Source organism: Apteryx mantelli, chromosome 2, assembly GCF_036417845.1.
Source record: "Apteryx mantelli isolate bAptMan1 chromosome 2, bAptMan1.hap1, whole genome shotgun sequence".
Taxonomy (NCBI): Eukaryota; Metazoa; Chordata; class Aves; order Apterygiformes; family Apterygidae; genus Apteryx; species Apteryx mantelli.
The window spans coordinates 30,681,806-30,708,484 of record NC_089979.1 but is presented as its reverse complement, the minus strand read 5'-3'; the positions used below and the strand labels follow the sequence as shown (position 1 = coordinate 30,708,484).

Genomic DNA, 26,679 nt, shown 5'->3' with positions numbered 1-26,679 from the left:
CTCCAATATATGTTTTTTCAGTAGGAGACTGTATACATTTTTACAGTGGAGTGAGTCTTTTGTGTTCTGCATAATACTAGTGGTTCCATATCAGGCAAGTGCTGTTCTCATCTTATTCTTAACATATGCTCACGTACAGTTAATAATCCGTTCATACCTTTTGCCTGTTGCATTGCTGGTTATGTACGCAACCACAGATTGAAGCTGTTTCTTAAGCTTTCATCCTTTCATATGTGTGTATTATTTTGTCTCCTTTCCTTCTTGCTCTAGAGCTATTCTTTCTGTCAGTACTTCAGATTTTCTTTGACTTTCTAAGAGTTTCTGATTCTTTTGTATTCCTTGTTGGAGTTAATATGGTCCATCTGGTTTGACTGTCATGATGAGCCAGTAGGAGAGTAGAATATCTCTTTGCAGGGTCCAAGAAGCTGTCATTCTGTCACAGATATACTTAAAAATTCTTGCTTGCCATACTGACATTTTTCTTTGAGGCTCATCATTGGCAATGGTTCTTTTAGGAAATTGAAAAAGCTACCAGACTTAGAAAGAAAAAAAAAAATAGGTGTTAATGGGCAAATGAAATGGCTACATGCAAGAATGGGTCATACATTTGTACATTTCATAATATGAGATGCATAGGTGAAAACATGGTGTCTTGAAACTGTTCTATGTATTATGAACTTTATTAAAAAAAATCTGTTCCATAGCTTTAATTTGAAAGCTGTTGTCAGCATTGTTCAGGCTAAGTCAATTAATTTGTTACAGTAACACAGAACAGTAATACTTTCTGCATTGCTCCACATGAAAGTTCATGTAGATGATCCGCAATGAATTTGGCATTTCTTTTGGCAAGCTTGGTTCACTTACATTCTTCTAACTTTTTTGGAACAGTCTTGACTTGGAGTTTGGTAGATGAGCAAATGGAGGCATGTAAAGTGTGAAGAGCATATCTTGGTCTTGCTCTTATTTTGTTTTCTCTGTCCATGGAACCATTTATGCTCTTGGGCAACTATTTTCCATTTCAAAGAATTTGAAATAAATATATCTGTATTTTTGATAGTCTTTCTTGCAAGAATATAGAATGCTAAAATCCATAAAATATTTGTTTCCAGTATTTTATGTAATTTTTCTTTTTACTAGTCAGTTTTTGTAGGTTGATGGTAGTTAGAAACCATGATTCACTGTGAAGTTCTAATGTGCCAGTTGCACACTCGTGTGTGTGTGGTCTGCCTGGATCTCCATATGGCAGTAGAGTTATTTATCATTAGCGTGAGCTCCAAGTGTGCTGAAATACTCTAATAAGTTGCTTCAACTGGATGTCCCTGGGATTAACTATCTAAATTTTCAGCCAGTATTATTATTCTGAATTATGTAAATTATATACATAATTTTATTATTGTTTATTGTAGTAACTCTGAGTTATAAGTTTATATCAGATTAAGTAATCCTTTTCTTCACTTTACGTGTCTTTATCCATCAAGACGACAATGTTTCAGACTACAAATTTATGGATCTCCCTTCCATTGACTATTTCTTAATTACAATGGATAACCTATGATATGAATTTTGTTTTTCACATCTTTGCAGTTAGTGTTAGTTACTGTTGTCATGGTAGGATCCAAAATAGCCTGTATAATTTTAAAAGTCAGGCCACATATGTCGAAATTTGTCGGTCCTGTTTTTTTATTTGCTTTTTTATTTGTAAGTTCATTACTTAAATAAAAATAAATTTTACTCTGTCATTTGTAATGCCACAACTGTTTAATAGCTGCCATGTCTTAATAGAAAATGTGAAAACAGACTTTTGGCAACCTTTAAAGAAAAATGTAGATATATCACTAATGGAATAAGTGTTCTGCTGATGAAAATAAGAGTTTTTAAAATAAATATATATGTATATATTTTTATTATTAGGCTGGAAAGTACTATTGACAATAATGTTTGAAACACAGTCATTTTCCTGTTCTTCTAAGGACACTAATGAGCCATCCCAAGGTACGTCTGATATGTGTTCTCTTACATTACTTTCAAATAGTTTAATGAAGGCTTAAATATAAGATATAAGTTATTGTTTTATATTTTATATTTGTAACAGTATCTAATACTAGTCCTCTTTCTTGATTCTTGTTTCTGGCATGCTGCTGGAGATCCTTTGTAGCAATTATACCATTGGACACTTTGAGCATCAGTCACTGACTTCCTACTGTCACTCTATGCCTCTCATCATAGTTCAGTTTCTATCTGGTAAAAACAAAATTGGCTATATTTCACTTGCCATTTAAATGTAATTTTTAGATTGTGAAAAAATGGTGAATGATTCCATCTTCTCACTTAGCTATATTTCTAACTTGCATTGTTAAATGGATTAGAAGACTTGCTTGTAAAGATGTTTGCGTTTACTGAGGAAAACCAAAACAGTAAGAAAGTAATCTTTTTTATTAATGCCCTTCAAGGATTTCAGATTTTTTTTTTTGAATTGAGGTGTTGTACTGCTTCTTAGTTATATCAGTGCTGTAAAGAAAATACAGAAACCTAATTTTTATAGCAACATTAATGTTAATTTAGTAAAATGTAAAAATAATAACAGTAGAAGTAGCTAAGTGTTTTCAGTGAAGTTGAAGTAATGTTGGTCTAGAAATCTGAACTTCTGCTTTGTGCTTTAGAGGACAGGAAGGGCAAAAATTCTATATATGCCTCGTTAGGACTGTGTAGTGTAGGGATGCTGCATAGGCTGCTGGTATCCTACGTAGGCTGCTGGTATCCTACGTAGGCTGCTGGCTCCAGGAATAGTCAAAGCAACTTCCTATGAGATGCAGTTTTTGATATCCATTTTAGTGGGCTCTCTTTCAAAAAAAAATTTTGCAAACCATCGTTTCCATTCCAGTAAGGCTGTTTACCATAAATTAGGACACAGAATTATCATAAAAGTCAAAAGGGCCTAATGTAACCTGCAGATGTATAGTTTTGGATCAAGACAATAAGCAGATGTTCTTTTAAAAAAACAACAACCCACAAACTGTGGGTATATGAAAGTTGTCCTGTAATACTTTTATTTTACCTTTTAATTCCTATTCCTATTATTATTATTTTTGGTTAATCTCTAGGGCACATTAAAATTCTGTGTCCCTGTGCACATAATTGGTTTAATGTTTCATATTTGTTGGAAAGCTACTCTCTCTTTCTTCTTAGCCCTACTGCTAGGGTTCAGTGTCTTGTTCTGATTCCTGATGCCTTTTATTAGTGATTTCTGCAGTCAGATTCTCATTCGGTGTTACAGTTAAACAGTTAGTATTTGATAGCGTGACACAGTATCGTTTATTTGTGTGGCTGTAGTGCTAGTGGGGTTTAAAGAAACCATAACTCTGAAATCTACCTGTTCTTATAAAGTATTCATGTATGTCATGTAGTTTGAATTTCCTAACAAGAGAACTGCTCTTCTGGAACTTCATCCCTTCATAAAGCTGAAGCATACATTTGCTGGGACTAAGTATTGTGCGCCTAAGAGTAGTCTAAGGTTGATTCTAGACCCTGTGACCTTTTCTGTTCAACTCTCGACTTTTCTATACTAGAAGCTGGCAGTCTCACCTTTTTGGATTTTATGTTATTTTTTTCTGATATGGACAAAATCCTCACTGAGGCCTAGAGTAAAATCTTCAAACACAATTCATTTGGGATTATTTATATATAATTAATTATAGCAAATTGTATTTTGACATTAGCCCCCTTTATCATGTCTTGTTTCTTTGAAAAATTTCCATCATATTTTTCATGCTTTTTTTGAATCTCTCCCCTCTTATTTCAGATATTGCTGAAGTGCAATAAAATTTTGTGGAAAATGTGTGCCTATTAATAGATGTAGCTATTACATCCTCTTAGGCAGTATCAAGACCAAGGTTTATCAAGTTCCAAATTAAATGGAGAATATAAGTTCACTGGTATCAGCCTGCATGTAAAGTTTAGCAACTTTCTGTGTCTGCTTCTTTTCTCCAGATAAGAGCAAGTGTATGACAACAAGGCAACGTAGTTGTGCTTTTGTAAATACTCCATTACCATGTATTAACAAAGCTATTCATCACATTCAAGAGTTAGAAGTAAAGATGGAGAAATGCTTTCAAGAGGTACGTTTGTGGGTGAAAATGGCCAAATGCTAGTACTATTCTTTAACTAAGAGATTCCAGATTGCTTTGTTGATTTTTATAAAAATTTAACTTTAAGTGAATGCACTCTCCAAAACACTGCCTAGCAGGTTCATTTATTAGTCATGGTGTGTTTTTATCTGTTTACAGTTCTGGCAAGTCAAACTATATTATTAAAATCAATATACCACAATATCATAATGTAATATATTGTAAATATTAGTAACTAATATATGATAGTTCAGATGCACACAGAATTGTCTCAATTGCGAGGATAGTAAGAAGATCTGATCGCTGCTTGTGCAGACAAGTTATATTTAAATAATCTAGCTCCAGTACTGACAAGAGTGTCGTTATAGCAGCACATCATGAACATTAGCATAGACTACAGTGTCTTCCATGAACATTGTTAAATTCTCTGCACTGAGGTTTCTGCAACTGCAGCATAGATACTATAAGAATCCAAGGTTCATGAGTCACAGTCACGTCTTAATTTATGCTGATTAGACCCTCTTATGATACAAAATTCAGTGGCCTATTACACTTTGTTAGGAAACAGAAAAAGTATATATCATCTGAGATATCTAATGGAGCTATCTTTTGCTTTTGCAGTATGATCATGTGTTAAAGGAGGAGAAAATACCATGGTAAGAATCATACAAAAACAGTTCTGCTTCAAAGTCGAGTAATTATTTGAGAAGCTAGTCTGACTGTAAAATCTGCTCTGTAATCTGTAGGGTTTACTAAGTTCTTATTTAGAATGCACCTAAAATAAGCATTCTTGGTGTCTGCAGGAGCTAGTTGCTTCGGAGACCAAAAGTGCTTATAGAGAATTTCTCATGTCTTTCCTACTCACTGTTTAACTTAAAAGATTCAAGATGATCTCAGGTCTCAGGACCCACCTACATGATGAATTTCTGTGGGTAAGAGTTGTTAGGTTATTAATACTTCCAAAATTGTGCCCCTTCTAAGGTACTTAAATATGGCTAAGAGTCCTTATTTTAGGCTCTTATTGCTTTAAATTTGGGGTTGGGAACATGAAGTTTAAAAATTCTAAAAGTTTCTGCATACTCACTCTGATCTGTGTAAACGTCTTCAAATACTTCTGAGTACAATTTTCTGAATTTGTATAGAGGTCAAATTTAATCTCATTTCAACTTGTCTAGAGACTAGTGAGAGGACAAATAATTATAAAATAGAGTAGGAAAAAAATTGAATGAAACAGTCACAACATCATAGCATGTTGTAATATGACACGAAAAAACCCAAGATTTTATTCTTTATTCTTCCATGTCCTGCATACTGTTTAGATTCTTATTAAATGCATGATTTTTGTGTTTTCAGTGTAGTTTGTCAGCTATTTCTGTGTGTTTTTGAGTTACAAAATTGCCTTGAATCACCTTATAGTGTTTGCAATTAGGTAACTTTAAAGTTATAGAATAAGAGAGGAAGCTTCTTAAAATAAACACAAAATTTAATTCCTAAATTAAAAATAACAGTTTGACGAACTGTGTTTATAGATATGTCTGCACTGGAAATATCTGGAATATACACAAAGTCGTTAAAAGTTATACATTTAAAATGTAATTTTAAAGCACAAAACATGCCTTTTTTTCTAAACTTTACTTAATGGCTGCATGTATTTTGAAATACACTAAAGAACCTTTAGTGTATTTCAAAGCCAAGTACTCAGGCTTAGGACCCCCCCAAAAACTATGTGACTTTAAATGGAATTATTTGTGAAGCGGACTACATTATGATATAGTTTTAGTTATATTCACCTGTTCAAACTCTTCTATTCAATCTTTGTATTTTATGCACTGAGCTTGTTGTCACAGCCTTTTCGCTCAACCAACACCATATTTGCCTGTGTGTTATTACATTCTTTTATACTCATGTCAGATATACCTACTGAGTTATTTTGTGTTTGCCTACTTACCCAAATCCTGTTTATCAGACTCCTATGTCTCTATCTGATTTGGATTCTCCTCCATCACCAGATCCCAGTCTTCTTGTCCAATGTCTTTTATTTCCCATTACTGTTTAGAATTTTTTGTTCTATTCCCAGTATGTTAGGTGCATTTTCTGTTGATCTAGGGAGGCTTCAGTTCTATTTCTTTTGGGCTGTCTGGCATAGGCTTTTTGTCTGTTATTTCTTCATGGAAACTAAACATTTTCCTGGAGTGCTTTCAAATACACGTTTTCATATTGTGCATGTATGTGTGATAAAACACTGTGACTGACGATATTTTTTTGTTGTAGCTGCATATGAAGGACCCATATGTGGTCTTTAAGCTGCACATGTGGTCATAAATGGGTGGTAGTTATCCTTCATCCCCTTGTTCTCAGCTCCAGTAGACTGACTAGAATTTCTTGAGTTCATCTAAGAGCTATGATTTGCTTGTAGTGTTCTTGGACTACTTGTGTTATTTCTTTCTCCCCTCATTTCCAGGTTAAATTTGTCCTGATCTCATTTTGACAATGCCCTACTCTTCCCTTCTTTTGAGTCTCAGATTTCAAAAACTTGTCTGTGTTGAAGACTGATGAAGCGTATGCCTTGATCACTTTTCCTTCTTTTGTCCAAAAAAAAAAGTCTTTAATTTTTTTCTTCATTGTTGACCCTCAAGTGACAACTTTCCTTAAACTGATAAAAGAAACTTGGAAAGAGTAACAACTTATCTACAACAGTTTCTCTTTGGCAAATCCTTAGATTTGAGGCCAAAATTGAGGATCTACATCAGTACAAGATTTAAAAAAACTTGTTTCTCATATTCTTGTAAAAGTGTTTTTGTAAAGAAGTGTGAAAAAAGCACTTAAATGGGAATTGTCTAATTAAGAATTGTCAACTAAGAATTCTTCTGTACCGTTAGCGGTGTTTTTTAACAAGTTAATTATTCCATTTAACTAAGCCAATATTTAAATGTATAAGATTGCACTTAGGAATATTTATTTAACAATGTTATTTTAAATACAGTCTAGAATTTTTTTAGTGACAGTTGATTTTATCTACAGGATAACAAAAAAGATCAGTGCTGAATCTAATGAAGATACCTGGTTATCATTATCCACTGGATTGGATTTTCAAGATGCTAATGTATCTTGTAAAGGTAAAAATGTTGCATAATACTCGGTCTGAGTTGTAAAGTTACTTACCTCATTTAATATATGCTTTGCATTTTTAACAACAATTCCCAGTTGTCTAGTATATGTCTTATGTAAACGATATGTGCATGTTTGTATCACTGTCAATCTGAAATACATCTGAATTGTAAATGTTATATTAAGTAATATATAAGTAATGTAATAATAATTAAATTATCCTGTTTGCAAGAAGATAACTTGCACCTCTATATTTAGATTCATACTGTGTTTTAGCTCATATATGATTCAAACCAGCTAAATTAATTGTGTTTGGTTGCTGGAAATTCTAGATTTTTTTTTCTTTGGATTTCTGTAAAACAAATAAGTGCATCACTGTTGCAGGATATTCATAATGTGTTCTTGATAAAGACCCCCCCCTTTCTTTTTTTTTTTACGGTTCACATCTTTATTCAGAGTATATTTTTTTGAATTAACTTTTAAATATTCAAGAGATTTAGTGTACAATTATTTTTTTTGAGCTAACGTACAGCCTTTGTAAGTAGAGGCTAGAGACTATCCTGCCCACACTAAATTTTGTGATAAAATTTCTGCTGATGGCAGTGAAGCCAGAATTTCACCCCAGATCTTAAGCAGTTTTGCTTCCTTTCAATGCTTGCAGTTTTTAATTAAAATAATTCAGGGAATTATGAACTGTGGAATTAAAATTGGGATGCACTGTTTGAAGTCTAGAAGTCTGTACCTTGCGTAATTCCCATTTTTTTTTTATGGATCAGATAACCAAGTGAGGACAATGGATGATGAGCTCAAGGCATTTTGTATGGAAATAAATATCTGAGGTGTTCTTGATATCCAGATTTCACAGAAGGAAATGTTGACTGTTCATGTGTGTCAATAGTAAAACAGCATTTTTGAGATATTACACTGAATATTATTAGCACTCCAAAGATTTTAATGTAGTCGTTGATACTTCCATAAGAAAATAAAATGAAATAAGAAGTGCTTTTTAAAAACTGAGATAATTAGGAACTTGTACTATTATTTGGATGATTACTTACCCAAACAATGAGACAAAGATGAAAATTTTGTACCATTCCTATTGTTACATTTCTGTTGAATACTGTGTTTAAAAGGAACTGGAGGAAAATGCTATTGAGTATGCAAGTTTTGTATTGTAACCTGTGCTTGCTTTGATACATGTGAAGAAGCCCAACTTAATATTGAGAATGAAACTGGAGTAAAGACCATATGCTTAAGCTTTCATAAAAAAAAAAATTTGAATGTATTTTTAAAGACAGCAATGTAACCAGTTGTGTTTACTGGATACATGTGAACAGGCCAACTTTGTATTGAGAATGAAGCTGGAATAAAGACCATATGTTTAAACTTTCATTAAAAAAGAATGTTTAATGTATTTTTAAAGACAGCAAGACTTTAACCTTGAAGCTGGAAACAAAAGCTTTGCTGCTGGAAGTTACTGAGCTAATTAAGCGACTAGATGCTGATTGCAAAGAGGCAGAAAAAGCTTTGGAGCAGGAGAAACAGCGAAGGAAAAAGCTTGACATGAAACTTGATTGTATGTCACTTTGGAGGCTTCAGCAGCTCCCTGCAGCTGTGCAAAAAGGTATTGGTTTTGAAACTAAGACTATTTGTTATTTTTCAGTCAGTTCATTATTAAGAATAAGAATTATGACAAGACTATAGTTGTGTTAACTCTAATAGGAGTACAGTATTTACTCTTCTGAATCTAGTTTAGTATTTTTCTGGAAATAGATTCAAATAAAGTGCTGTGTAATAGTTAAGCATTGTTTAAGAAATAGCTTAAGAGTGGACAAGACAGTCTGGAGATGACTAGAGATACTCAGTCTGAGGCAAAGAATGAGAAGTTGGAACAGAATCGTAAAATAATGCAATTAGATTAAATCATAGATTAAACCATAAATTAAAAAAATATATTTTAAGAAAAATTAAAACGTGGTACAATTGAATGTGGCACTTAAATATTTAGTAGGAATTGTATGACATATGATTGATATATTTCCTTTAAATCTCAGACTCTAAGGCAGTTACTATGGCCTTTTGTGATAAGTTCTATCGTGTAGATGCCAGTTAAAAAAAAAAAAAAAAAAAAAAAGGCAGGAGGGAAAAAAAAAGCAATATAGGAACTGTTTGTCTCCTGACCAAGAGTCGTTTTGGGAAGCAAGTACAATCTGAAGCTAAATTCTAGACTTATAGCCTGTTGCTTCAGGAAAGCATGTCACTAGAGGAAAGTAATATACATGCGTTGGCATTATCTGTTAGTGTAAAATATGTCAAACGTCATGCATTTCTGTTGACAATGTTATATGCTGTAATGGGTGGTTTACTAACTTTTCCAAATTCCCCCTCTTTTTATTGATATAGTTTCTTCTGTGATCTTAATATGAGAAATGCTGATGGCAGTCTTAAAATCTCCTCTTTTTACCTGGGATTGCCTGTTCTCTTGAAATTTACTCTCCCTTTCTTTGCTCTTGAAACTGATTCACCGGTCCTTCTCTTACCTTTGCTTCATAAGCATTGCATCCTATTCAACATTTTTTATTCTTCTGGCCATGTTTCTTAAAATAATTTTTGAAAAAACTTTATGGAGATATACTTTTTTTGTGAAGAGAGTTGTATATATGTATGTATATATTTCTCTCTACTCGGCACTTGTGAGGCCACATCTGAAGTAGTGTGTCCGATTATGGGTTCCCCAGTACAAGACAGATAAGGCTTTACTAGAGTGAGTCCAGCAGAGGGCCACAAAGATTTAAGGGGCTGGAGCATCTCTTACATGAACAGATACTGAGAGAGCTGGGACTGCATAGCCTAGGGAAGAGAAGACTCGGGGGACTCTTATCAATTAGTATAAATAACTGGTGGGGGGGTGTCAAGATGACAGGGCCAGACTTTTGTCAGTGGTGGCCAATGACAGGACGAGGAAATTCCACTTGAACACAAGAAAATGCTTTACTGTGAGGGTGAACAAGCCCTGAAACAGGCTGCCCAGGGAGGTTGTGGAGTCTTCATCTGTGGAGATATTCAAAACACGTGGTCCTGGGCAACCTGCTCTAGCTGACACTGCTTGAGCAGAGGAGTTGTAGGTCATTTCCAACCCCGACTATTCTGTGATTCTATGATACAGTTTTTCAATAACAGCTCACATTTGGGTTGGTTGGTTTGTTTGTTTGTTCTTCCTTTTGGAGGGTATTAGTATTGGACTGTATTGCAAATGTGAAAGAAGTATTCTTAAGAATCGCACCCATCTTTTTATCAAACACAAATTTTTGTAGGCAAAATAAAAATAATACATCAAAATAATTTGTAGTCATATGAAAATAATTACTTGAATTGCTTAATAATTTAATCCTTTTCATCCTGTGAAATCCCTACCACCATTGTTTATAAAGCTATAGTGAGACACATGCCGGACTGGACTGGATTTAGAAACAACCTGACCTCCACCTAAAGGTTGTTCTTCCCATTTGTGCCTTGTTAAAGTCTTGCATGGAATATCTGTTTAAGAGGAACAGATTCCTTCCATCCTAATATTTAAACAAGCAAAACACAGTAACAAACAGCATATGATTCACAGTGCAATCTACCAGAGCCCTGCTTACAAGTTTTAATGAATCCAAATGAGAGTGAGTATACAGTAAAGCTTCAAATGACTGCTAGCTCCTCTGAAAGACTGGAGGGAAACTTATCATACGATACTCCAGAATAACTCCCTCCAAAACAAACAAAAAGCTAGTCTTTGAAACCACAAAACAACTTCTGTGAAAAATAGTTGTTGAGTACACTTTTGTTGCCTTATGGGGTTGATGCTTTTGAGTTTCAGACCTCTGTGGCCACAAGCACTAACCTCAAGTGTGTGTCAGACAAACTTGAGGATTCAAAGAAAATGAACACCAGAGGAAATGGTTAAGTATCTTATTTTCACACTGTCAAAATGAAAGGGTTTTCTGATGTGAGAGAACAATGGAATGAAAGTTCCTAAGAAGCTGACAGGAGTCAATTTAATCTGGGATCAGACATAAATAATTTTCTACTTCAGTTGGAAGAGTCTTTTCATAGCAGAGATATTGATGATAGAGCAATCAGCAGAAGTAATCAGAAGATGACTGACTGTCTTGGAGAATAGATTCCACAGTGGTGGATTACTTCTTTTACACTAGGGACTCCTGCTGCACAGCAGTTAGAATATCTATTAATTCTGGTACAAAAAGTACTTGAGAACTGGGAATTGTCATTTGCCAGTATGATTCAAGCTACAGCCATTTCCTGGCCAACAAAGAATAGCAAACTTTGGCAGACAAGCTCATTTGATCCGTGCAGTGTGCAGGATTAATGTCATAGTAGGTTAATCACCAAATTCTTAACTTTATGAAAGGAAATAAGGGTATATATGCCATCATAATAATGATCTGGTGGTTTTGGATTGTAAAATCTCTAAAACTTTTTTTTTTCCCTTTGTGTCCCCCTTGTGTCCTCCATCGGTCTGAGCTGCTTGTCTTTGGCTTGCAATTTGTCTTTAAAGAGAACAAAAAAGTCTGGTTTTACTTAAAAAGAAACTTTCATTCTTCTTGTCTGATATTTGTAAAAATTCATGAAAGACCACATACCAAAGCAGGCCACACGTTTCCTCAGTAAAAGCTAAAATTTCACAGTAGTGGGAATTTATGCTGCAGTATACCAAAGACCCAAAAAGAACGTAGGGACTGAGTGGTCCTTCCACTCCAGGTACAAAGAAGAGAAGGTACAACATCTTTAGAAATTAGTAAATCAACAGATTGTGGCTGGTAATTCATGTATCTGTTCCACAGACGCTTTAGACAACTTTGACCACTGGCTTTCAAATCTGTAACACTATATAGTCAGTATATATTCTTATAATCAGGGAATTTGCAAGCAAAGCATTAAACTTTTAGGCTCTTTCTGCACTGTGGCACCAGTGTTCCCACACATCATGCTTGGTTGTTGTCACTGAGTAATGGATATCTCAAAGTCTGACTAAACTCTCTTGCAAGTACCTTCACTTCTGATTTTAAGGCTCTTCTCTTAGTTCTTGTACATGTGCAGCACATCCCATCATGCGCAGGTATTGCATGGCTGTCTTGAGTCTTCCAGTAGACAACCATAAATCTCCCTTTCCTCTTCGCAGAAGCTCTTTTCAGTGTTATCTTGTAACTGGTTTGTGGATAGTTTATTCTTTTATATCCAGATGTCCAATAAAACATTAATTGACTAGAGGAGCAAACAACAGTCAGAATCTTAAAAAGTAGGAAGAGAAACTCTTTCTTTAATGCTGTGTTGGGCTGTCAAATTATCCTTTTCTTCATAATGAAAGCAAGTGAGTTCTGAAGAAATCTAGATTCATAAAGTTTTTTGGAGCAAGCCACACTGATGTTAATAAACTTGGTTTGAGTCACCTAAGGCTTGGTATCCTACCCAAAAGCAACATTTCTATTTATGGACTGCTAAACTTGTATGGAAGGATAAATACAAATACTCTGTTAATGATAATAGATGAATCCCTGGCAAACTCTGATCATTGAGAAGTCTTAGAAGGAGAAAATATCTCTGCAGCAGCATGCTTCCACTGTTAGAGATTCAGTGGTCATTGTGCCTTCACTAAACTGGTTTTCATATGATTGATAACTCTTTCTGCTCTGAAGCAGTCTTCTCCTTTCAGTCCATTATGTATTTCTCAGTCTGAGAGCAGCAGAGCAGTGTTTATAGCTGTTCCAGGAATAGGGCCTCAGAGAATGTCAGTCCCATCCTCTTCTCAATCCTGTTGGCCACTTTTTTGCTGCCTTGTTTGGATGCTGTGAAACAGGAAACTATAGGCTCTGGTCCATCACAGTATCCTTCCACATGTCCTTGTTACTGTGGTGATAAACTAAAATTAGAGGTGGTGGGAAGCCGGTTAATATTCCTAAACACTAATTAGCAAAGCATAGCAGTGATTTGTCTATAATCTTACTATAGTTTTAAGAATGGTACTGGATGCCAAAAGAGAGTGGAAGATGGAGAGAGAAGTCACATAATTTATAACAGTATATTCCTGGATGTAAAATAACTGTCAGTACTCTGGTGCAAATAATCCTGAATTCTTTGGCAAATACCTCACAATCCAGAGAGTGATTGACAGTGCAAGAGACTTTCTAACTGTGTGTACTTAAGGTAAACGCTTAGTGAAAAACAGTATATAATGGAGGCAAGCCTGGCCCAAATGCTTTTTTTTCTTGTCCAGAAAGGCAAAACGTCAGACAGTGCACATCCCTGACAGCGTATGAGAATAGTAATTCCTTTTTTTTTTTATTGTTGACTTGCAAATTGGAAACCTACTTAAGGTGTTACCTGCTTCCAAAGATTGCTGTTCTTCTTCTGAAGGACAATATATGATGCACTGAAAACAGTGGCACTTTTTCATCACTGTTTTGAAGAAGAGGAACTTGAATAAAGTTCATCAGAATTAAAATTCATAATTAGAACATTTTCAATTCTGATAATGCATGCAATGATACAATATTAAAAAAAACAGCATGAGGTTTGGGTATAAAAATTCTCAACTCTCCTCTCTTGATTTATTAGTGGACTATGGCAGTATGACAATGTGTTCTTGGAGGAAATTTTCTCAAGATTATAATATTTCATAGTATTATCTATGAGACAAAAATTATTCTAAAATGGACTTGAAGATAAAGGGAAAAAACCCTTAGGGATGTTATAATTATCCCTAATTTAAGTATTACAAACCCAGGAGATTCTTAATTAAGAGTTTGCATGACTTATTCTGAGTAGACACTGAATCCTGTTATTTCTTCAGACTTCTCTTCTTTTCCGTTATTGCTAGCTCCTGCTGCACTTATGTCCTGTAACACATTCAGATAATTGCAATGAGGAATGACGTAACCCACCTTCAGAACTGACCTTCTCTAAAATATGACAACAATCCAATGTAAAACCCATTTTATCCACCCTAATGTTAGGCATCACTTTGTATAAGATAAAAGCTACTTATTCATATAATGTCCTTGTAACTTCTAGTGGCAATGAAATAATAAATTTACACATTTGTGATTTATGTCTTCTTAACACAGCAGAATTTCTTGACTGTTAACGGATGGCATTAGATGTTCCACAGTTACTTCTCAGAACGAGTCTTTTTTTTTTCAGTAATATGTTCTTATGTCTCTCAAATTTATAGTGAAGTTTACGTCATTTGAGACATTCTCTGAAGTTTTCTTATCTTATAATCTTAGTTTACTTTTCCTAGTTGGATACTAATACTTTTTCCACGTAGAGCATCATCTGCTACAGGATTATTAGGACATCAGCTGTAATGAGCTTTTTTTTCTGAGCACAATAAAATTATATGGTATCTTTTGAAATATACCTTTCTGCAATCAGTGTCGTAGTCATGTATTTTCTGTGTAAGGACCCTAGGAAATTTACGCCAAAGTAAGAAAAGTAAATCCACTGAACTGAATTAAGTCCAAGGTACTTCTGTATGGCAACATGAATATGTTTTGTTTTCTGGCTTTGAATTTGTATCTTTAGTTTAGCTTTCTTAAAGCCACGTTCAGTTCAGGAATTCCCTGAAATGAAAATAGTTGGCATATGAGAATATCAGGAGGAAGTATTGTATATACTTACCCTGTTCTTCCTCTGCATCCTCATATGTCTATTGTTGGATACTGGGAAGCTCAGTATAGCTGTTCTTGTGTTAAAATAACCTCTTCTAGATGTGCCTTAAGGCTAGATGTTTTAACTTCCTTTATAAAAACAAAAATATCCCTTACTTTGAAGATTTGCTTGAATGATATACTAAGGTTGAGTTTCAAAACAGTTCCACTGTTAATGCAGTAATTGGTGATATCTTTTGTAACCAGTGTCCTCTGTTGGCCTTTGAAGTAGTTTACAGCAAAATTTTACAAGTCTTAAATACTTAGTATTGTATCAACATATTTCATAATCTCATTAAGTATTCGTAGTGTCACTCAGCTACTCACATTTTGTTATGCTAATTATCTTTTTAACAGAATATGAAACATGTACTCAAGATATCTTGGAGCTACAATGGCATTTTGATTGTAAAAGCCATCAGCTACAACAGGTAGAAAACCAAGTACTTAAGATAGAAACAATCAACAAAAAGATTCAGGAGGATATAGACTTCATGAAGAAACACAGCCCTCTGCTGGAAGAAAAGCTGAATCTAGAAGGTGAAGCTATGAAGGATGTGTTACTAACTTATGGAAAAGTAAGTACAAATAATATAAAGATGTTTTTATTAGAATCTTTCTGCTAAATAGGTGCAAACTACTTCAGAAAGCAGCAATCTTTTGGTAGGACCAAAGTCTGCTTTAAATGCTGTACATAAAGACTGCGAACTGTGTGCCTCTACTGTTATATACAGGAGCTCAGTGCGGACAGAATCTGGGGAAGATAATGCTGTTCATCTTTAATAAATGTCTCCTAAGCGTATATGGTATGCCATTCTAACTTTGTAAGTTGATTCTGTTTGGGGTTTTTCACAGGAACAGTAGAAGGCATTTATTTGTTTTGTGCACAGATTCTTCTCAGATTTCTCTCTGGGATATGGAGATGCTAGAGCTTTTCAAAGAAAAAGTTATAAGATTTAACTATTTTTTAAGTGCTGGTGTATGTTTCTTTCCTAATTTATTTGTTGAAATAATTAATGCCTAACAATCAAGGTGTAACAAAGCTGTAGGCCGTTTAAAATTGATGTCTAAAAAGGAGAGCTATTGAGTAACTTGAAATACTGATTTTACTACCAATTATTATGTTTTCAATATATTTTCTATAGTAACTTTTAATTACAAATCTAGAGATGAATCTCTCTTTCAAGATGGGGTATTTACATTCTCTCCTAAAAATTGTTTTATGTTCATGAATGATTCTTAATAAACATTGTTGATTTTAAATGGTTTTATTTTTAACTTCTCATTTTGAGTAGTCAACAGCTATATATCAAAATATTTTTAAAATCAGAAAGAAGCAATTGCATATTGTATCACATAAATAATAAAAGGCTTATAAATTAGTAGCCCATTGATTCACTTCTTTTTTCTTAGTCTAATATCAACAGACCATTATACAATATGTCTGAATTACAGCTTGCATATTCTTTTCTTTTATAAGTCTGGAAATAACTTTATACACACCAAAAGCTGTATATGGTTGTGAGCCATGAGACAGTTCATAGTTAAAAATAGGCATGTTGTTCTATCAGTGTTATAGGATATTTTCAAAATATTGGCTAATTAAAGGTCAGACTGTTTTATTTTGGTTTTTATTTTGTATCCTTTCTTTTTGTTGATGCCTTAGGATATATTATATGCACTCAAAACGCCGAGATGTTCCATAATGCAATTCAGGAAGCAAACTTCAAAATTCTTTTTTGAAAGCTATTTAAGAAAAACTTTTCCATTGTTTTTCTTTCCAAGAAGTTACACTACATATCATAAGAACATAATTTGGTGTTACTGTAACTCATTTATATATTTCATCTCAATAAAATTTCTAATTATTAAATATTTATGGTTTTTATTGTGCTAGAATGTATGCTGTTTGTTTCTCAGTTTTTGTTGCTTTTTTCCTTCCATGGCCTTAAAAAAAAAAAAAAAAGTAGCTGCCACTTTAATTTTCTTTGTAATGAAAACAATTATTTAATTTTGAATCTCTAGCTTTTAATATCCAGAGAACCAGACTGAGCAGTTAAGTAAGTGTTAGATTATAATAATGATTTTATATCATGTTAATTGCTGATATTTGTGGTTATAGTTTCAAAAGCAGAGGCAGTAAGCATATGCATAGCTCCATTTGAAAGCTAATAGGAACAGAGTGATTCAATGCTATTTAAACCTTTGAAAATTGTCTTCATTGTTTGCATTGTCTCAGGCCCTTTTTTTTATATCCGTGACTGTGTGGCTTGCACATCCTCTAGGAGACCTTTAAGTAATGATTCTGTCAGACTACTGAGTGAAACCTCAGTGGCTTCTTTCAACTTTATTTCTGTCTTTCTGCTCCAGAGGTCACTATCTTCCCATGGAAGTAGCCACCTTTTCACAATAACTTCTGAGTTTTGTAATAGAATGAAAGCCCTCTTGCTATCACCAATTTCTTGATGTCATGCAATTTTACAAGACATACTCTGTTGTCTTTTACCAGGATTGTATCTATTGCAGACTGTGCAGTATTTGTTGTTAGGTTGTATGATATCACAAGGTGCTGCTTCAAGGTTCACACTTTAAAATTGCAGAGTCAGACAAATACATAAATCATTTTTGTATTTTGAGCATTATGTATGATTTTTCATAAAAACATCTTTCAGAAAACTTGTTTTATTTTCTTAGGCATCAAAAATATACAGTGATGTTCACTGTGAACTTGTGGAAATCCAAAAGACAATGAAAAGAATTGATGAAGAAGCTGAAAAGGAGACAAAATCTATGTCTCAGAAAATTAAATATGCTGAGATGCTATTTAGTCAATACAAGTAAGAGCCATTCAAAATGGTATTAAATATCCTGGTAGTTTTTAACAGTGACAATCAAAGCATAGAAAATTTGCATTTAGAAAACATTTTAAATTCTAATTTTGTAAAATTAAAGAATATTCTTTTATGTATAAAGAATTATATATATAAGAATGCTTTTCCTTGTTTATCTTAGCTTGCCTTAGCAGAATAAGGAAGGGATAGTGTCACAGAAACAGCATGTTCCATGAATCCTCCTTAAGCATGCCATTTTTACCATATCTTACTTAGTTATATATGAGTTTTTAATCCCTTTGATTGATAGAACATTTTGCTATCATTCTTATTGACTGCACAAATTACTTGCATCAAACATCAGCAATTACTATAGTATCGTAGTTATAATGATAACTTAATTTTCAACTTGCTTGTTAACCAGAACAATTCTAGCCAACAGCACAAACATTTGAACTTACCAAATTTCATGTCTGTATTTTATTTTTAACTAGCAAACAAGCAACTATAATTTTATAGCAACTGTAATTTTATTGGATTGTAAGGTAGCTTCTGTATAAAAGCAGACTTATATTGCAGTTTCCCCATAGTCACCTGTGGTCAGGTTATCAGCTGTTGGATTATCAAGCAGAAGTATACTGGCAGAAGAACAGCAGTCGTTGCCAAGTGATCTCCCCTGTCTGCTGCTGAACGTACAGACCAAGAGAGTCAGGACCAAGAACAACTGTGGCAACGAACAAGAATACCAAGTACTTTTATGTTTGATAGGAAGTTGTACTTAACTTTGCTGCATATGCCTTGTGGCTGATTGCCAGGCTGTGTGTGGTGAAGTATCAAGTGACATAGTGGCTGTTTTTCCCTTGAGGTGAGGGAAGCTTACAGGCATAATTGAAAGTGATCGGGAATTGTCAAGGTAGCCCTTACTGGCAGCAACAGATGTTTCAATACTGCAGCCATGTGACAGCAACTGTACTTCAAAGACCAGGTATTTCAAAAGCTGTGCATAGTAATTACAAAGTATTTACCTTTTGTGGTAAGCAATCAAATTTGGTCCATGCTATTCATTCAAAACACCTCATGTTCACTAGGACTTTATATCCCAGTTCCATAATTCAGGCTGTGCTATGCAAAGCCTGAGTTCAGACAGCACATACTGTTTCACTAATTCCAGACAGTTGATGTCAGAAAGCACCTGACATACAATAGAAGGTGTAAACATGTCTTGCTTATTGGTGCTTCTCTCCAGGCAGCAAAATTAATGTAATTGTTGAGATGTACATGTAAACTCAAGTTTCTTTGGTAAGCTCCCATGCAGCAGAGTCACTGCCAGGGACCATTCCATCTAATTCCCATTCCCTGTTTCTTTTCAAGGATCATTCTCTTCAGCGTTTGTTTTAGAGTTGGCATCATTAGTTTACCTAGGAGCAATAAAGGAGCAACTGCAGAGCAAAAGGGAAGAAGCTTCTAGTCATAGTATTTTTTCATTTTTAAAAAAGAAAGGGTGAATCTTTTTATCTAAAAGGTAGATTTAGAAGGGTGTCTTTTTATCAAAAGATACATATACCATCTCAAGTTAATGTATTTCTTCTGTGATAATTCTGTCTCTTAAACTTTAAGACACTGCGGCTTTTTTACTGCAGGATGTCTGTTGCCATACATTGATCCACTCAGCTCACAGGAAGTATTGCAGACACAAAATGCTACATGATCATTCCTAGAGGAGGGTTGTGTTCATTGGACTATCAGTGGAAATTAGACTATTTGCAAAGTTCCTGTCAGTAGTGTCAGGTCACTCAAGAAGAGGGGCAATCCGTGTCTGCTGTATTACTGGGTGTTTCTCAAATGCTATGACAGTTTTTTCCTATGCTTCTAAATATGACTGTGAAATACAAGAATTACTCTTCACACCATCACAGATTTAATGTTTGTAAGAGCTGTTAATCATTTCTGGTCAGTGAAAGCCTATTTGCCAAAGAGGATTCTCATCTGTACATATCTAGGTATCCTGTGTCACATATCAACCCATGTTTGTCAAGAAACTTTAGAAATTATGTTATTAATAGAAGTAAACTTCGTGATTTTTTGTATTTTATGGGCCAATAGCAACCTGCCAGACTTTCTAAAAAGATACAAAATAAGCATTTATGAATGGCTTGTAGACAAGCCCATTGTAATTTCTGTATTCTGTCAGTTAAAGACCTTTTGTAGGCTTGTCTGCTGTGAGGGCCAACACCAAATGGTCAGATAACCAAGTAGCTGTGAGAACTTAGGGCACTGCCAGTGACCTTTTTATCTGATACACCAAATAGGAATAACTGTTGTATTTTTTATTTGTATGTAAACTGCTTTAGTTATCTATGATGTAACAAAACAGTAGACACTAGAAATTGAGAATAAGGTATTTTGGTCACCCCCATGAAGGGCCCCCTCTCAAAGGAACATAAAAAAGAGATTGTAACTGCTGTAACTGTTTCCTGTTGGTTTTAGATTTTCTTTTCCTTCCTTTATTCAAGAAATAATTGTAGTTAGTAAGTGTGATTGTTCTGCATATCTTTTATGGTGCTTAGTAGGCCATGGTAAAGAGCTGCACATGATTAAAATAATGGGAGTTGAATCATTTCAAGTTTCTTTAGATTATAAAATGTTAGCAACTTTATTTCAAAAGCTAATTAGCGCCCAGGAACTTGAAACACCTCTTTTAGTCCCACAGTAGGAGTACCTATTGTCTGGCTCAGAAGCAGTCCAGGTTCTAGGATCTTACAAGCTATTCAGCCTGCAACACAAAATATCCCTGACTTTTGCAAAACAGTGTGCTCTTACAGTATATTTTGGGATAGATACCAACCTCAGGAAATTATTACTTTGACTAATGTGACTGATGTTTTGATGCCTGCTCTCCAGGGAGAACTGACCTTGTCAGTGAACTACAGTGGGAACCTTACACATACTTGAAGAAAGGAAGGTTATTTATATGCAATAATCCTGCTTCTTTTATAGTCACTGTGGATCTCAGGGCCACTTGCACTAAACTGCAAGGAAGTTAAAGAAGAATCATATCATATGCTTGTACTTTAACATGGGAGCAGAAGACATCCCAGATCACATACATTTACCCAAATGACATTGCTGCTTGAGAAGTTCCAGTCTTGCACTTCTAAAGTCCCTGTGCACTTGAAATGAGATCCAAACTGTCTATATTATCAGTAAGAACTAGTCAGTGTAAGATAAGAAACTGTATTTTTCAGTAAGATAGCTAGCTTAACAGTACTAGGGAAACAAGCCTCTTTGGCTGACTTGTTTCCTTTTTCAGCATGTTTGGGTTTTTCTGTTTTTGAGTCCAACCTTTATTCTTTCTTGGTCTTACTTTGCTGGAATTCAGGATAATTTTGATGCTATATTCTTTTCACCATTATATTATTGGTATTTTATGTTATTTAAAATGATGATATATTGTCGGAGTGGGAGACGGAACCGGAGTAACGATGGAGTCTCAATATGAGTATGATCGTTCTCCCTTTATTAGAGCTTACACAGAGTATATATAGACAAGCAATAAGCATGCACTAGCAATAGCTGTATGATTGGTTTACAGTCTCTGTTCACGCGCCTAAAGCGAATACACGATTGGTGCAAAGTTGCTGTTCACGTGGAGGGGCTTGTCAGCCCCCTCCTTTACTTGTTTACCACTACTTGTCTTCCCCTTCTGTAATGGTCTAGGAATGCTCAAGGACAGTTCACATAGCCGCGGGATCCTCCCTCTATTGTGAAGACAGGATTGCTCACTTCTAAGAGATCATGCCCCTTTTCACTTAACCATTCTTCCGCAATATATTTCTTATCAGATTAAAAAGATTCACATAAAACATGTTTATGATTAGTTAACTAAAGCTTAACCTTTTTTATTTCAGAGCCTGGTTTTCAATCTGAAAAGAATAATAATGTATGGATATTAAAATTATAGACAAAAATATAGCCAAAAATGTTAAAAATATTTTAATATACAGAGCCTAAGACCAGATTTTTGTAATGTCAACACTTGCCAAAGGCTGGAGTGACTTCTGGAAATCACCATGTGATTTTCCAATTAAAGTTACCATATAGGTTGTAAAGGAAGAGTATGTGAAGAGTATGAGGTAATGCTTATTTTTGAGGGATATGAGTCTGTGTATGCAAGATCATTTTGTCTTCATAATTTTTGGAATTTTAATTGTAGCTTAAATATGTATATAGAGATGATATGATCATCATTAGCTCCTGCTTGGATTCCAGCTGAGAGAAATCAGGCAGCACAGACCCCGATTCTGTACCCGTAAAGTTCATTGCAAACCCTCCTGTTGATTTTAATTAAGGGAAAGATCAGGTCCTGTATAAGAAATATTCTCAAAATATAGTGTGATGTATTCTATGTATTCAGATTTTCTGCAAATCAGTTTAGTGTTTCTCTTACCCGCTTAGTGTTCTGTCAGCTTGTCTAAATTACTAATTGCTGGCAAGAGTTTTTAGCAATGGTTATAGTGATGCATTACTGGAGGTTATTTTACTGTGTAAAACCAGGATAAACAATGTTAAAATATATGATTTTGCTTTTCTTTTAAAAAATAATTTTGACTGTACCAGTAGATACCTACTTTTAAACTATATTCCCCATCAATTCATATTTATTAAGTGTAGTCAACAGCAATTTGCTACTCTCCTCTTGTAGGCAAATCGCTGTAGTTTGGGAGTCTAAGCTGTAGGATGTGTAAGATGATAAATATTGCTGTGTATTATGAATCTCCTTGGTTAACCTGTATCCTGTGACTTTGGATTTTTACATTGTTCCCTCTTACTTATCTCTTTTTCTAAGGAACTTTCATTATTTTCAGTGTGGTTTCATAAGACTTTTCCTGTATCTTGTGACCTGTCCATGATGTTGTTTGACTCCTTTTCATTTATGCGATATACTTTTCTGAAATGGGTTGAAAGGTAATCAGAGAGTATTCCAAATGAACCCATACCAATGACTTTAATAAGGACATCTTATTTTTTATTATAATGCTTTTCATCTGGTTTCTTATTTATTCTAACACCTTCTTAGCTTCTTTAACTGTGCTAAATGTTGAGTAGAATTTCTGAGTGTTTTGTGAAAATATGTAGATGTCTTTCTCAATTTGATACAGTTAATGAAGAATTTTAAGGTGTATTGACTGCTTAATCTTTTTCTCGCTGGTGTATTTTTCTTTGGAGTACTAAATGTAATATGCTGTTGTGTTCCACATTTATTTAGTTTGTCTTGAAAATTTTCTCAAATTTCTTACAGTTCTTTTAGGTCTTGACTGTTCTAAATCATGTTGTATGCAGACTTTCAATTTCGCTAATCCTTGCCCTTTCTGATCATTAATAAATATATTGAGGCAACAGATATGGGATGTTGAGATATCATGTTGTTGACCTATTCTTTCAAAGAAAATTGATCATTTAATCTTCCCCTTGCTTTTTCTCATTAGTATTAGAATTCCTTGTCTCACTGTATGACTATTTTACTTTTAATAGTCTTTTATATGGGATTTTGTATAGTTTTCTTTAGAATTCTATCATTGTGTCACACCTGTCAGCCTGCTTAGCAGTTGTTTGGTTTTGTTTTGTTAGTCTTGGTGGAAGTCTAGACTCTGACAAGAGTTCTTCTAGACAAGAAAAAATTTAAGGTGTTTGTTCAGCTCATCAGTTCCTGGCTGATTACCACTTTTGAGTTTCCCTGTAACAAGCATTTGTTCTAAGGTGCATTAAAATTTCTTTACAAGAACTCTGTGTCCCTTTGAAACAAGTCATAATGTAAGCAACATCCCAATGACAGTGCCAATAGGTACCTAATACTGGAAATTCATCATCTATGAAATTAAATCTACCATGTTTGTCTTCTGTTTCATGTAGTTAAGGTATTTCCTATTCATACCACGTGACAGTGATATAGACTGTTGTGAATCTTGCAACCTGTTTTGTTTATGTGAGGGTAAGCTAAATTAAAAATGTTAATGATAGCAGTGTTTTTAGGAATATCCACATTTACAGGAAAGAATCAAGTAGAAGACTGTTTGTTCTGTCCTAAGTGGTGAAATTGTTTTTTGTATCCTGTAGATTTTTTTTCTTGTAGCCTTTTGCTAGAGTGGTCATTCAGGTCATACTTAAATTATAGAGGAGTAGACCCTTCAGTTCTTTGTACTCACAACCCTTCAGTTGCCATCTGAGGAGGACTAGAATAACGTGATAGCTATGAGAAAGAAATTTGCTGTGGTACAGACCTCAAGTACTTTTCTTCAGTTGATTCTCTCCTCTGTATGTTTAGTACCATCAGTGAGAGAATGAAGAATGCTGCTTGAAACTCAAAATACTGATACTGGAGTACATCACACAGTCTGGTATTCTTACACATATTCTCCACAGCTGATAATACTATGTTTTAACTTGATTTTGTACTCACAAAAGTTGTGGCCAATGGGTAATATGAGAAGAAAATTACACTCTATGATATGACTCTGTTACATGTCTGTCATGGATAACAAGAATTAAATAAATGTTTTCTAATTAAAGCCTTATATTCTCCCTAAGTTATTTTAATGTAGAGGGTTGATGCTATAGGAAACTTTTTAAAGTTTTTGGATATCATGTGGAACAGATAAAAAAACTTTTAAAGAAAGTGTGAAGGAGCTAGCATTGCACGTAGTACCGTCTTCCAGTGTTTGCACACAGATTCCCGTATACTGTGTAAGTTATATTTTTTATTTTTTTATTTTTAGAATAAACTGAAATGTCATTTATGTTTATTTCATGGATGGTGGGACCTAAGAGAGTAGGGAAGGTGTTAGAAGTATTAGGTTTCATGCTTATAATATACATTCTGTGACATTTGGAATGTGACTTCTTTGCAAAGTAAGTCTTTACTCCATCACTAGCTGGAAATCTTGGAAGCAAATAAAGGAAGAGTGTCTGTCAAGCAATTTTGTAGGAATGGTTCTTGAATTACTGATGAAATCTTCTCTTTATTGCTGTTTTCTGTTGTTTTACTGTGTTTAAGTATGCAACACCTGGCCAGGATTTTTATTGGATGTAATGCAGTAAATGTCTTTAAAACATAACTACTGTTTGTCTTAGTTCTGCTGTGGTGGATTTATTTTGCCACTCAAGGCAAGCTTGGGAAATATGTTACTGACTGAGTTGGTTCTCCAGGGAGCATGAGGGAGACTCCTCTTTTCTACGTGCTGAAACAATAATAAAAATAATGGACAAGCACCAGCAGCCATTGTAAACTTTTAACCTGATCTCCCTTTATTTCTTTTGCCTTTCACCAAATTCATTCTCATATACAGCTCTAAGAAAAAGCCTGTGTGTAGCCTGTAATGTTATTAACAGTGTCTCATGCGAGTGTTTTTCTGACTATTGTTGTAGTTATAGTTTCTCTTTCCGTAACTATGAGCTGTTTTCCTTTTGATAATACAATGTCTGCTGATAAACCTGCGATTCAGAGTGTAAGTAAGGTCTTTATCCCCTTGCCTATTATATGCAAGTTCCTTTTTACATGAGGAATTGGTGTGTCTAACTGCATAGTGGCACCGAATATACTAGTTACATGACTATATAGAGAACAAAATTTTTTTCTTCCCAAATGACATTTGTTCACAAAATGACAGTGCACTGGATTAATTAAATGAAGAAGGCTCTGAACTAGATTTAGCCACTAGTAGGGATAGCTATCTATTTTGTTTACTTATTAATGTGGGATGTGAAACAAAGTCTTCTGCTTAGCTACACCAATACCAATACCAGTTCATAGGTTGTAGTGTTGGCAGTCTGTTTAAGTACAAGTGAACTGGCAGCATGAGTAGTTTTGATGTCTGGCTGAAATTGTATGAACCTGCCAGGGTAGATATGAAATAGATGAAATTATCTCATGCATACCTGTACAAGAAACGTAGTCACCATAGAGAACCAAAATAAATCTTTACCAATTCAGATCTGCTTTACATTTTCCTTTATGGAGAGGGACTATCTTGGAATATTTCCAAATAGATGGATTCACTTTGTGTGTATTTCTATTAGGAGTGAGTTAAAGCATTCTGAATTTATTTGGACCAAATACTGTATAAAGTTAAAAGAAACAGAGGAGAAGATTATAAAGGATGAAAAACACCTTGAGGAGTTAGTGAAGCAAAAAGCAGAAATCCAGGAAGATGCAAAATGTTGGAACAGCAAAGTGAGTGTTGAATATTTATAAACAAGCAAGTAAATGAGTATCTTTTATTGAAAAGTACAAGAATGCCTGAATGTTTTATATGTTTAAAAGTTAAGGTCCTTTATAAAAGCAAAAATGTAAATACTGATTTTAAAAATAATATAATTGTATAGAATTCTTGATTTTGTTTATTCTTGTGTTGTAGTATTAGTTTGCAGCTTTGTTTATTAAAAGCATCATAATCATCTCACTCCTTTGAGTGACCTGTATATTTTTAGTTGTTGGATGCATATCTACTTAGTATTGCTCATCTTTCTCAAATCATCTGGAAGAAAGTGTGTGGGACAGCATGAGTGGATCAGCATTAGTAGATTTTTTTGACCTGAGATTACAAATGATGGACTACTTTCACTGTATGGACAGTGATAACCTCTTTTATTTAAAATTCCCCTGTTTTCTCCTGTATGGGTCTAGCATTCCCTTTGGAACCTTGCATTGTTGTACCTGACAGTTTAAAATCCGAAGATCATCACACCGCCTGACTAGGAGTTTTCAGTTAACAGATGGCTCCACATGTGGTAACAGTGGAAAATGGGATGAAGCAGATCTAAAGCAATGCTTAGGTGCCTTAAACAGGGTTTAGGGTGGGTGTGTATGTGTGTATAAATATATATATATAACCTGTATATATATATATA

The 26,679-nt window shown here is 34.4% G+C and overlaps 1 protein-coding gene across 1 annotated transcript in view; it reads left to right on the top strand.

The window, feature by feature from the left end:
* CCDC178 (coiled-coil domain containing 178) overlaps positions 1 to 26,679 on the top strand; it is a 207,627-nt gene that overhangs the window by 12,823 nt on the left and 168,125 nt on the right. Inside the window, exons 2-9 of the mRNA XM_067292317.1 lie at positions 1,912 to 1,992; positions 3,988 to 4,115; positions 4,746 to 4,780; positions 7,146 to 7,240; positions 8,656 to 8,856; positions 15,302 to 15,522; positions 17,639 to 17,781; positions 25,849 to 26,002. Coding sequence (XP_067148418.1) covers positions 1,935 to 1,992; positions 3,988 to 4,115; positions 4,746 to 4,780; positions 7,146 to 7,240; positions 8,656 to 8,856; positions 15,302 to 15,522; positions 17,639 to 17,781; positions 25,849 to 26,002 — 1,035 coding nt within the window. The 5' untranslated portion in view covers positions 1,912 to 1,934. The remainder of the gene's footprint in view (positions 1 to 1,911; positions 1,993 to 3,987; positions 4,116 to 4,745; positions 4,781 to 7,145; positions 7,241 to 8,655; positions 8,857 to 15,301; positions 15,523 to 17,638; positions 17,782 to 25,848; positions 26,003 to 26,679) is intronic.